At 45.4% G+C, this 13,551-nt stretch overlaps 1 protein-coding gene across 7 annotated transcripts in view; it reads right to left on the bottom strand.

Moving 5' to 3' along the window:
- Positions 1 to 13,551, bottom strand: part of CPLANE1 (ciliogenesis and planar polarity effector complex subunit 1) — a 154,217-nt gene that overhangs the window by 36,345 nt on the left and 104,321 nt on the right. For 6 of the 7 annotated variants that reach the window (XM_068250647.1, XM_068250680.1, XM_068250672.1 and 3 more), the window contains 5 exons: positions 9,887 to 9,979; positions 6,936 to 7,042; positions 5,841 to 5,994; positions 4,865 to 5,124; positions 1,559 to 1,649 (listed from right to left, as the gene is read on the bottom strand). In XM_068250647.1, the coding sequence (XP_068106748.1) occupies positions 1,559 to 1,649; positions 4,865 to 5,124; positions 5,841 to 5,994; positions 6,936 to 7,042; positions 9,887 to 9,979 (705 nt within the window). The remainder of the gene's footprint in view (positions 1 to 1,558; positions 1,650 to 4,864; positions 5,125 to 5,840; positions 5,995 to 6,935; positions 7,043 to 9,886; positions 9,980 to 13,551) is intronic. The other variant, XM_068250697.1, reaches the window with a different exon arrangement.

The raw sequence follows: 13,551 nt of genomic DNA, 5'->3' as shown, positions 1-13,551 counted from the left end.
TGTCACTATGTTCTAACCTCTCCTTACTCTCACACAGAACCCTCCCCTGGTGGGCAACTAATAACCCCACCCCCAGGCAACTACTAACCCTCCCCTGGCAATTAATAATCCCCCTCCCGCCGTGGCACATAACCTTAAACCCCACACACCCCAAACGCACACACACTCCGACAAAAATTCGTCCCGCTATGCAAACTGTGACTACTATTGATAGCAATTTTGAGTGTGGAGTCGCACTTGCTTGGCTTCCATCAATTTCAGATGGTCAGGTGTGCAGATCCAATAGTCCCGGACACCATGGGACTCAAACTGTAGCAAATGAAGAAAAAGATCCGCACCACCTTCAGAAAAGCTTAGTCTGTTTTATTGGAAAAAGAGACATACAAATTTAAAAAGAACTTTAAGGCAGGACAGTCCACTTCATGCTGCCTAGTTCTGAAGAAAGATTGCGTATAGTTAGGACGCGTTCATGTCATGTGGCACTTTCTAGGCGGTTGTTTTATTGATGTGTAATTTTTGATGCGTTCATGCATCATTTTTTGAGCGTTTGTCTCATGCGTATAAACGTCCGGCATAGATGCGTATTTTTGGTCATCAGTAGTCTAGATAGAGGATATGCATTATTGCGTCATCTGTACGCGTATGCGGACATGGCGTCGCGTCTTATTGACGCGCTTATGCGTCATTTCCATGCGGATTTTGAGGTTTTGTTTTCTTTAATAAAATGTTACTTTTTGGATTTTTTCTTTTTTCTGCTAATCAGCATATTCCACCATGGCGTTTTGGCTGATATTTTGCCAATACATCTTAGAGGTATGCCTGATCTTTTATTCAGCCATTATTGATTGTTATTTTTTGAATGTTTGGATCTTGCTCAGATCCACCAATGGGGGAGTTGGAGGTGTGACTAGATATGTAAATAGGCTGTTTCCCAGCAGGTCCTCTAATTAGTATATACTCCGTGATTGGTTGTTTCTCTTTATATATGTTGGTGTTTTTGTATGTTACTTCAGAACTAGGCAGCATGAAGATGGGCAGGAGCCCGAAACAGTGGACTGTCCTGCCTTAAAGTTCTTTTTAAATTTGTATGTCTTTTTCCAATAAAACAGACTAAGCTTTTCTGAAGGTGGTGCGGATCTTTTTCTTCATTTACTACTATTGATAGCTACAATGGTAAATACGTAATACATTTACCACAATTGTAAATACGTAATCTCTATAAGAAATAAACCCCAAACAAAGTATACATTGCCGGAACAGGTTGCTTCGGCACAAGGAGCTCACCGCCGGGGCGCCCAAACCAAGCGCCCCATAGCAGCAATGTTATGCTGCGCAGGGAGCGTAAGGGTAATTCGGGGCTCCAGCGGTGACCGCATCCCAAATGATTTCTCACTCCGAGTTGCGACAACTAAGAGGGGTAATAGTATTTAACGCCGCCGGGGAGTTTACCAGCAGCAGGAAGAGCCATTCATCTTGCCCTGTGCCTAACTCACCGGCAATGCGACAAACATACGCAACATTACTGACTTTTATAACATTTAGCAATGTGCAAGATTACCACTTCTGGGGGCAGCAGGTCCTCTCGATGGACGGATTTCCTTCAGCTCAGGATCAACCACAGAGGTCAGGTTTTCTATTGTATTCACCAGCTGCCAGCATAAAACATGTAATGGTCAAGTAGAATATTGCATAAAACTGAAAGTAACCGGTATATCCCCTCTCCATTAGTATATATGCTGCTTTGGTGAATTAGACACTATGTACATTTCTAACACACCAGAAAGCTAACCTAGAGTCACAATGGAGGAAAACAAACAAAAAAATCTGTAACACTATCAGATACCTGCATATCTGGTATATCTTTACCTGCATTTAAAGGGGGCTTAGATGCTTTCCTTGCGTTGAAAGACATCCATGGCTACAATTACTAGGTACTGCCCAGTTATGTTGATCCAGGGATTTTATCTGATTGCCATCTGGAGTCAGGAAGGAATTTTTCCCTTTTGGGGCTAATTGGACCATGCCTTGTAAGGGTTCTTCGCCTTCCTCTGGATCAACAGGGATATGTGAGGGAACAGGCGGGTGTTGTACTTTGTACTGGTTGAACTCGATGGACGTATGTCCTTTTTCAACCCAAATAACTATGTACAGTAACTATCCTCATCAACTACTCTAAAAACAGCAAAGATTTTTAAATGTCTATAACGTGGCAGCACTCTTCTGTAGGTTGCCACACCGGCTATGTCGTGTTTTTCTACTGTCTGGGAACTGTGCATACTCCATATTGGACACCTATTGACTATCTTGACTGACACCAGTAGCGTAGCTTAGGAGCTCTGGGCTCCAGAGCGAGTTTTACATTGGGTCCCTCAAGCGCTCTATACATAACAATTGATATGACGCACCAAAACCCGCCAAGGACAGCTGCAGTGTCAGAGGTGTAAGCTGGGAAGGAGAACAGTTTATTTATGGTTACAGCTAATCACAGCACATATAGAGGTGATCATTACCAGCTTAGCACCAATAAAGAGCTAATAAAGTGATTGAAGGAAGACCCCTACTGGGCCCCTCTTGTCCAGGGGCCCTGGTGCAGTTGCTGCTTCTGCATCCCCTATTTCTGCGAAATTGACCGACACATTCATCGGTCCATCACTGCAGATAGGAGCATGCAAGTATTGGCTGATTGCAGCCTTTTACCTCATACCTCGTAATGCTGCACCACTGATAACTGTGAACTGTGGCAGTTTGTGAGATCATAGTGCTGTGTCAGCTGACTTTCCAGTGTGAAATCTATTCTACAGATGTTTATTATTTTGATTTTGCCATTTATTTTGTCAGTCTTATATCTGTTATTAGAATTGAGCAGACTTAAAGGGGTTCTTCCGCGAAAAAAGTAGGCAGTTAAAAAATGTGACAGATGACAGGTTTTGGGCCATTCCATCTTCTCATGGGAGATTCTCAGGGCTTTCTTTGTTTTCAACAGCATTTCCTGAACAGCAGTTTAACTGCCAAAATAGCAAGATACCAGCCGGCCTCCCTAATCACTTGCACACTATTATGTCAGTTAGATTTTGCAACTGTTGTTCAGGAAATGCTGTTGAAAACAAAGAAAGCCCTGAGAATCCCCCTTAAAGAGAACCCGAGGTGTGTTTAAAGAATGTTATCTGCATACAGAGGCTGGATCTGCCTATACAGCCCAGCCTCTGTTGCTATCCCAAACCCCACTAAGGTCCCCCTGCACTCTGCAATCTCTCATAAATCACAGCCATGCTGTGAGGCTGTGTTTACATCTGTAGTGTCAGTCTCAACTGCTCCCCCGCCTCCTGCATAGCTCCGGTCCCTGCCCCTTCCCTCCAATCAGCAGGGAGGGAAGTGATGCAGGCGGGGACTGGAGTTCTGCAGGAGGCGGGGAGAGCAGCAGACTGACACTATAGAGATAAACACAGCCAGCTCTGACAAGCTGTTTGTCAGCAGCGTGGCTGTGATTTATGAGGGATTGCAGAGTGCAGGGGGACCTTAGGGGGGTTTGGGATAGCAACAGAGGCTGGGCTGTATAGGCAGATCTAACCTCTGTATGCAGATAATATTCTTCAAACCGACCTCGGGTTCTCTTTAAAAAGATGGACTGGCCCAAAACCCAACCAGTCATCTGTCACATTTTTTAACTGCCTCCTTTTTTAGCAAAAGAACCCCTTTAAGATATATTTCCCCCTTAAAGGACCACTATCGCAAAAAAAGTAGGCAGTTAAAATCTGACAGAACCGACAGGTTTTGGGCCAGTCCATCTCCTCATGGGGAGTTCTCAGGTTTTTCTTTGCTTTCAACAGCATTTCCTGAACAGCAGTTTAATAGTAAGATACCAGCCGGCCTCCCTAATCACTTGCACACTATTATGTCAGTTAGATTTTGCAACTGCTGTTCAGGAAATGCTGTTGAAAACAAAGCAAACCATGAGAACTCCCCACGAGGAGATGGATTGCCCCAAAACATGTTGGCTCTGTCAGATTTTAACTGCCTACATTTTTTTCCGATAGTGGTCCTTTAAGGGAGTACATTGGTTACAAAAGTGTTCAAAAAGTTCAGGTACAAGTCAAAAGCTATCCTCTCCACACTGGCTTATTGCATAAGGCAAAAGCAAATATATAAATGCAGTAGCTGTAGACAGCAATTAACTTCTACTCTTAGAGCCCAGAGCAATATTTTAAAGAAGTACCCCAACTTTACAGTTTACAATAAAATTTTTCATAGAACATTAAAACTTAAAACATACACATATAACAGCTTTTCCTGCATAAATAAAGTTCTGACAATCTGACTTAAAGAGGAACTCCAGTGAAAATAATGTAATAAAAAAGTGCTTCATTTTTACAATAATTATGTATAAATGATTTAGTCAGTGTTTGCCCATGGTAAAATCTTTCCTCTCCCTAATTTACATTCTGACATTTATCACATGGTGACATTTTTACTGTTGGCAGGTGATGTAGCTGCTGCATGGTTTTTTGGCAGTTGGAAACAGCTGTAAACAGCTATTTCCCACAATGCAACGAGGTTCACAGACAGGAAATTGCCAGGAGTACCACGGTTCTCAGAGTTTCTTGTGGGAGGGGTTTCACCACAATATCGGTCATAGAGCGCCCCCTGATGGTCTGTTTGTGAAAAGGAATAGATTTCTCATGTGAAAGGGGGTATCAGCTACTGATTGGGATAATGTTCAATTCTTGGTCGGAGTTTCTCTTTAAGTATAAAGTTAGATCTTTCTTCCGATATCATCACTGAACTCTCTCTTATTGAATAACCCTGGCGCTATATCTGTAAAGGCCTCATGGTGAAAATGACTGAGGTAAAGTATAGCGTTGCTCACCAGATCAGTATTGGCAAAGTCTTTCTCCATGCTGTCTGCCATGTTCTGCAGAGCTCTTAGCTGGGCATCCATCTCCTTCAGTCTGGACAAGGCATCGTGATGTTCTCGAGCCCTGGGTGTCCAAGCCCGCAGCTCTGGTTCTCTGGAGGAAGCAGGTGTCACACCCATAGACCGCGCTCGCAGTGTGAAGCCACCATCGCCACCAGCCATCCTATCTTCTAACCTAGGTGGACTTTGCAGAACATCTAATGAAAAGTTTTCTGAAACGAAAATGCAAACTCAATGAGTTCATATAGAAGAATAGCAGAAAAGGTAATGAGTAGGCAATCAAAAAACTGCTTGAATTCTGTAACTCGAGGAAGCAGACACTACAGAAGGCCATACAGTTCGAGATTGCCATCAGATTTGACCATCAGATAGATCAAACTGAGGGGGATCTATCACTGTCACGCACTAGGGATAGGGGCTCTTTGGTATCCAGAACCTTCCCTCTTTATTGGTGAGCATTTAAAGAGAACCCAAGGCGGTGCAAGGGGGTCAGATGAGACACAGAGGCATGTTTCTCTGCCTTATGACATGCCGCTGTACCCCCCCTGCTCTCTGCCCCTCCTCCCCCCACCACGCTATAGCCCCCCGAAATTAGCGACCACGATTGTCAATATATCAGAGGGTAAACAGAGGAGAGGGATTTCCTGTTCAAAACGCCCACTAGGGGCATTCCTGCAGGCATTCCCCAGCTGCCATAGGGCAGCTCTCTCTCCCTGGCCACGCCCCCCACCGCTCCCCCGCCTCCCTGCATGCTGGGAGAGAATCTCTCTCTCTCCTTTCAGAGTCGTGACCAAGAGGTCACAAAAATGAAAGTGGCAGACTGCAGGCCACAAGAGCGGTGGAGACGGCGGCTACCTGATTATATTCAATTGCCATGAAGCATTGCCTGTACAGTATATCTCCGTGAAGACGCACACAATGCCGTTACCTGGATCATGGTAGAGCTGTGGCGGCTGAACGCTCCTAGCAGCGGCCATGATATGAAGATCAGCCGCAGAGGGAAGATTCTCCTCCACATCCAGAGCTTCCATGGGAAACTCTCCTCCATCCAAGTCAGTTAGAGTTAATGGACCGTCTTCACTCTGCGATAAACATAAAGGAAAAAACAAAAAATTCATATGTTTAAAGGGAGAGAAAATAAAGAAAAAATGGAGGCAACCAACCATCAGATTCAAAACGTAATACTCATAGACAAGAGAGCAAATGCCAGCAGGAAATACTACATCATGGTGTAGGTGACAGGACAGAACATGGTGCACTTACACTAATGCACAGGTGTCACACACACGGCCCGCGGGCCGAATGAGGCCCTCCTTGCCATTCTGTGGCCCTCAACCAGGGGCTTAACTACAAATCATGGTGCTCCCCGGCAAAACTTTGATTCCTCCCCCCCCCCCATCCAGAGGAGCACACTGGTGACAGAATCTTTGGTTGAAACCTTGTCAGTTTCAGCAGGAGTGCAGCAACAACCCATGGTACTCCCAGTGAAATCAGCATGGGGTCCACTCCTGGGATCAAAACACCCTATGGTGCCTGGTAAACCCCCCCCCCCACACACACACATTGCAGAGTAGCATTTACCTGTTCTTTCCATCAGCCGCACACACTGTGCTTCCATACCCTCAGCTTTCGATCATGTGACACGCATAGGAAGACATGTATTCAGCATAGAGCGTGTGGCTGTCAGGAAGATCACAGGAGTCCCGAAGCAGCACCGGACCAGGTAAATATCAAACTTCTCCACTGCACTACTCTGCAGAAGGGGGAGGCGTGGGCACCTTATGGTCACTATAGTTAAGCCACTTGAAACACTTAATGTTAAATCTTAGTAAACTATTTGGCCCCCAAATTAGACTAGGTTTCAGATGTTGGCCCCTTACACTACTGAGTTTGACACCCCTGCACTAATGCCAACACATAATGTGAAACTGCTTATTTTCAGGCACAATCTGACAGGTCTCTACAAAAACACAAACATACATGCGGGCTGATGGGAGGGCTGAAACAAAGAAAAATGTCTTACGTAAATCAGTGGGGAGCAGACTCTGTGGACGGAGGAGGTCTTCTGCTGCTCGTCATATGGAAGGTTTAGGAAGAGCTCCGGAGGCCTGTGCAGCGGTAGGCCAGCTTCTGCAGGAAACATATCTGAAGTTACCCTTCATGCACCTAAAGTCATCACCCTAATACAGCTTTAGACATGATAACCTGAAACAAAAATGTCACCACTTTCAGCCTTTGAACCCTTCAGAATAGATGAAATGTAACCTCTAGAGGTACTTGCATGCATCCCCACTTACCTCCCAGGGGAGGTACAAAGCACTGCGAGACAGTGAACCTGACCAGGATAAACAGTAGTGCTTTCTAGTCCCACCGCTTTGGTAAAAAAAAGAAACAAACACTTAAAGTGACCCAGAGATCAATAAAAAGACTGTTTTTTACGTACCTGGGGCTTCCTCCAGCCCCTTAAAGGGAAGGTTCAGGGACTATCTGAAAAAAATAAAAATCCCCATCCACTTACCTGGGGCTTCCTCCAGCCCGTGGCAGGCAGGAGGTGCCCTCGGCGCCGCTCCGCAGGCTCCCGGTGGTCTCCGGTGGCGCGCCCGACCTGGCCAGGCCGGCGGCCAGGTCGGGCTCTTCTGCGCTCCAAGGCCCGGCACTTCTGCGTCCCACGCCGGCGCGCTGACGTCATCGGACGTCCTCCGGGCTGTACTGCGCAGGCGCAGAACTACTGCGCCTGCGCAGTACAGCCCGGAGGACGTCCGATGACGTCAGAGCGCCGGCGTGGGACGCAGAAGTGCCGGGCCTTGGAGCGCAGAAGAGCCCGACCTGGCCGCCGGCCTGGCCAGGTCGGGCGCGCCACCGGAGACCACCGGGAGCCTGCGGAGCGGCGCCGAGGGCACCTCCTGCCTGCCACGGGCTGGAGGAAGCCCCAGGTAAGTGGATGGGGATTTTTATTTTTTTCAGATAGTCCCTGAACCTTCCCTTTAAGCATGGATGCGTCCCTCACCACCAGGGCCTTTTGCGCTTGCGTAGAAGACCGCTTGCTGGCGTCACACAGCCACTTACCGAAGGAGATTGCGGCTTAACGGAGGATGGTGAGGGACGCATCCGTGCTTCTGCGGCTGGAGGAAGCTACGGGTAAGTAAAAAACAGTCTTTTTATTGATCTCTGGGTCACTTTAAGCTGTTATTTTTGCAGGGCTGTGGATTGGGTACAAAAATCATCCGACTACAACTCAATCCAACTCCTCAGTTTATGAAACCACTAACTCCAGGTGTTCTGTTTCGATTCCAGCTTTATGTGTGAGGCACACTCCAGAAGACCCAGTCTGTATAGCAGTATGTCTCCACACTGATTCAGAAACCTACACAGGCAGTTTAACTCGATGAAATAAAATGCCAATTATGATCCAAAGTATCTTTACTCGCATTTAAAGCATACAGGGATGTTTTTCAGAGCTTTTTCATAGGTATGCGATGGATTGTGATGCGATTTCAACGTACATACAGGATCACCTCACCAATTGACTCCCATCTATAACTGAATGATGTACAAAATGTCTACTGAGCAGGGAGTGGCAGTTGGAGTATCCTAACTAGCTAAATCTTGAAAGGGAATTAGGATATACTATTATAGAAAAAATATAAACAATGTTTAATAACCTATAGCGAGGCTGTTGTGACAGCACACCAGGTACCCAAAAATGAATCCTCAACTCCACAGACCTATCAGGGCTATGGAATCAGTACAAAAATCATCCCACTCCAACTCAGACTCTTCAGGTTACGAAACTACTGACTCCAGGTACCCAAAAATTACTCAACTCCACAGACCTATGAGGGCTAGGGAATCAGTACATGAATAATCCAACGCCTCAGAATATGAAACCACTGACTCCAGGTACCCAAAAATTGCTCCGACTCAGCTCGTCCATGACCGCCGCGGTGGATTGCTCAGCCCCTGGTGGGGCGATTTTCATAATTTTTAATTTTTTTTTTAGCATTTTGCTAGCTGCGTGTTTATTCCAATCGCCGCCGATCCCCGCCGCGTAAGAGGGCATCCCCCCGCAGACCCCTTGCGCAGCCTGGCCAATCACCGCCAGGCTGCGCTATGGGGTGGATCAGGACTCCCCCCGACGTCGATGACGTCATTCAGATCGTCGCCGCAACGACGAGGAAAGCCCAAACCGGAAATCCCGTTCAGAGCGGGATTTCCTGTTGGGTATTTTCGCCGGCAGCGATCGGAGGGGTGGGAGGGATTCAGCAGGGAGAGGGGGAATCATGTAGCTGGCGCTAGGCTAGCTACATGATAGAAAAAATAAATTAGGTTTAAAAAACCCACCCGCGGCCGAGCACCGCAAATCAATTGAACGCCAGGGTGGTTAAAGCGCTAGTGCTTTAAAACCCTATGGGCCCGTTCTTACTTGGGCGATTTGGGTTAATCGCCTGTGATTAATGCAAATCGGCAAACGCAAACACGTAGCCTGCACCATTTTCAGGCAATTGCATTTCAGTGCTATCCCTCCCGCGAAACAGCGGTGGTAATTGCCGGCATTTTGCGCTTTCAAGTGTAAATGGGGCCTTAGAACCCCCTATGAGAAGATGGGCTAGTCCAAAATCTGTTGTTACTGTCAGATTTCTACTACTTACTGTAAGTGACAGCAATATAGGAGAAAAAAGTAATTTATGGCTCATTTAATTCCGGAAGAAACAAACTTCTTATTTGTAAATGTTTACATGTATTATACATTTTAAGATTTTCGCGACAGAGGTCGTTTAAGCACTTTCCCTACAATTGTAGATTACAAGGCCAGAAGAGCAGATTTATGTTGCTCTGTTATTGTTTCTAGCTACTGCATGATAGCTATGAGATGCAGAGGACAGTTTTACGGCAGGCTGATAATAGCTCAAATAAACCAAAGCGAGAGGTTTTGTATGGTGCATTTGCAATGACACAGAAAGTAAGAGCTCTGACCTGCAGCGGGATGAGAAGCAGCCATGCGACGGCTCACAAAGTCTCCACGCTCTGCCCTTTCCTCCATAAGAGGCTTATGCGGTTCCCGGAGAGCTGTGGCAAGATAAAGACCGGTGAGACATTCCATCCCTGGCTACACAGCACACAGGTTAAAGAGGAACTCCAGTGAAAATAATTTAATATAAAAAGGTGCTTAATTTTTACAATAATTATGTATACATGATTTAGTCAGAGTTTGCTCATTGTAAAATCTTTCCTCTCCCAGATTCACATTCTGACATGTATTACATGGTGACATTGTTACTGTGGGCAGATTATGTAGCTGTTCTGGCTTTAACAGACAGCTATAAACAGCCATTTCCTGTGTGTGTCATTGTTACATTGTGGCAGTTTGCCCAGAGTACCGTACGGTACCAGAGCCTCTTGTGGGAGGGGTTTCAGCACAAAATCAGTCATACAGCGCCCCCTGATGGTCTGTTTGTGAAAATCATTATATTTTTCATGTAAAAGTGGGTATCAGCTACTGATTGGGATAAAGTCCAATTCTTGGTCGGAGTTTCTCTTTAAGCTTGTAAATAAACTGCCAGAGGAAACGATCTGCTAGCTTACTGGCTGTACCACGTAAAATGCCTGAGCCACGTTCCACTCGTTTTCCAGTTTTGTGACTCCTTTCCGCACTGTGTGATTTTGCAGAGAGGTGCAGGTTCAGGAACTCCAGAAAATCTGCTATGATTCTTCATGTCAAACCCCTAAAGCCTTATTCACACGTAGGACGACTGTCACCCAAGCAGGGATCGGGACTCCACCTCTTGGGCTACAGTTTGTGGCCAAGGCTGTACGGATGCATCCCTAGCCAAGAGGCTAGCAACACATCTCTTAATATGGAAGGAGGAGTGACAAGGGGTGGCTTCCAGGGGTGTGGTGAGTAGGAGAACAATGTGCTTGGGGGCCACACAGGCGTTGGACATCATTAAAGAGGGATTAAACTTTTAACATTTAAATACCTACTCTCAGGTAGATAAAAGTGCATTAGAAACAATTTCCTGTGTATAGAAACGGTAACTTTTAATGCAGAGAAAAGTAAAAGTTTGTACTGCTCTGCTAATCAGCAAATGTCAGCCAGGATAAAGTCTCTTCACTCAGCTCCCCCTCCCTCCTTTGCTGAATAGACACGTTGCTGTGGCAACAGCTGAGTTACTTCAGGAGAGGAGGGAGAAGGAGCAGAGTGAAGAGGCAGACCAGTATAAACTAGAGGCCTGCGCGGGACAAATTTTTCAGACCCGCAGCACCGTTACCCGCACCCGACCCAAACCCCGTTTTCTGGTGAATCTGGTACCCGCAGACCCGCTACCCAATTAAATCATAATAGGTACCCGACCCGCATTTTGGGTAACCCATGGGTAGCCAACCTGATGCCCTGTGTGGGTCTGATTTTTCAGACCTACACCTGACCCACAGCCCTGCTAACCGCACCTGACCTGCAACCCGCTCTCTGGTGATTCTGGTACCCGTACCCAAATTAAAATCATAACAGGTACACGAACCTGACCCACATTTCGAGTAACCCGCGGGTACCCTACCCCAATGCAGGCCTCTAGTATAAACTTTAACTGCTCTCTGCATTGAGTGTAAACGTTTTTACACACAGGGAATGCTTTTAAATGTTCTTTTAGCGACATAAGAGTAGGTACTTATATTTTAGCTTAGGAAGTTTAACCTCTTGAGGACCAGAGGTTTACACCCCCCTAGTTACCAGGCCATTTTTGCCTACTAGAGCAGGACGCTATTGCGGATGGGAACGCAAAGAAAGATACGCTTGGCCAGGGCCGCGCAGGCGCAGTTGCCGTCGACTTACAAGTCAGCGGTAACTAAACTAGCTGGCGGTGGGAGAACGAAGGACCGTGGAGGACCGGCGCGGGACAAGAAGGCTGCAAGGGGCTGGCAGAAGCCCCAGGTAAGTGAAACACTTCGTTTTTCTTATTCTTCAGTTCCGCATGAATTTTATTTTTTTGTGTGAATAAAAAAAATATAATTAAAAAAAAAAAAAAAAAAAAACAACTTACTTATATTCCCCCTGAAACTGGCCCTAGACTGCGATCCATACACTACATTTCACATACATAGGCATCAGCCTATGATAGGAATTCAATTTAGAGCCGTTAGGAGGGACAGTTAAAGAACAACGCAGTCCCCTGTACAGCGCTGTACACGTTTATTGGTTTGTGTTTTGTTTTTTAATTACAGACTGCCAGCTCCGATCATGGCTGGCAGGCTGTTAATAGATCCCGCTGTGTTTATCCGCAGGGAACACTCGCACAAGCGAGCTCAAATTCCCTGCTAATCCCACCCACCACACTTTGACGCTCCCACTGCCAATAGGCGTTAGACGGATGGGAGCTGGTGAAACTGCTATGAAACTCAGCATTTCCTCTTTGCTCTAAAAGATTATTTACAGTATAAAATCTACTACCACAAAAAAAAAATTGTGTCAAATCAGCATTCAAACAATTAAACAAAGCACTTTTTTTTTTTTTTTTCAGTTTTTCAGTGGAAAGCTCCCTGCTTCAGTGGGCAGCTTCTGGCCACATCCGAAGAGGTGATAACACTATATTTTGTTTACAGTGCTTTGTCAGACACAACATTAGCAAACTGCCTAAACTGAGCTGAGAAGCAGAAAGAGCTGAGAAGTGATCACTAGATGGATGTTAATATATAAATACAGCAGCTATGCAATAAAATGCAATGGCAGCTTTCAGAGCAGATAAACTGTACTTTGGGAATTTGTAAACAGGCAATGTTACTTGTGCACAAAAGCAAACATGATAACTGTATGGGTAATAAAAAATAGGAAAACATATTTTTATTGAATGTTAAGTCAGAGTTTTATCCCACTTTAGGCCTCTTGCACACTGCACGCGATTCAGATTCAGATTCCGCTTTTAAATCAATTCAAATTCAGATTTGCAGTTTGCTCCTTGCACACTGCAAATCGGAATCGGAATCGGATGTAAAAACTGATTAAAAAACGGAATCTGAATCGGAATCGCGTGCAGTGTGCAAGAGGCCTTAATCCCAGGTTAAAGATCTAGCATCTCAGTTTAAAGAACTAGTCCTTATTGGCTACCTCGGCGTAGTTCAATTTAGCATAAGTACAGTATATAGCTTAAAGTGGGCCATTTATCAGTTGATAGTGACCTTATCAGTCAAACATTAATTTGCTCCTTACTTCACAAGAGAACAGGAAATGTCACACATTGATTTCTGCTCAAAGCACAACAGAGCTACATAGCCCCAGACGAAATCACCAATTTATCAGCTAAAGTTTACCACGGCTTTCAGCAGATTCATGGTCCAAAACTGACAGCAAAAATTTCAATTTGCAAGGGGACAGTGACAAGTTTACCGTCAGATTTTATCAAAGTGATGGAATCTGTTTAAAAACAAAATAACCTAGCTGCCTTAAAGTTATGATCTTAAACACAGGAACTCCTTAGGGCAGTCGTAAGAGCATTTTATTAGTAAAAGGTCTGGATGTTGCAGTCAACTATGGCCGGACATAACAACTAATACATCAGAATTGAATTATGTTTAGCTGTTTCTGGAGTCAGACTTTGGCCCGAGTCGTAAATTGTGCCAATTTTCAAAAGATTTAAATGACCCTTATT

Source organism: Hyperolius riggenbachi, chromosome 1, assembly GCF_040937935.1.
Source record: "Hyperolius riggenbachi isolate aHypRig1 chromosome 1, aHypRig1.pri, whole genome shotgun sequence".
Taxonomy (NCBI): domain Eukaryota; kingdom Metazoa; phylum Chordata; class Amphibia; order Anura; family Hyperoliidae; genus Hyperolius; species Hyperolius riggenbachi.
This window is presented reverse-complemented; position numbering and strand designations above follow the sequence as displayed.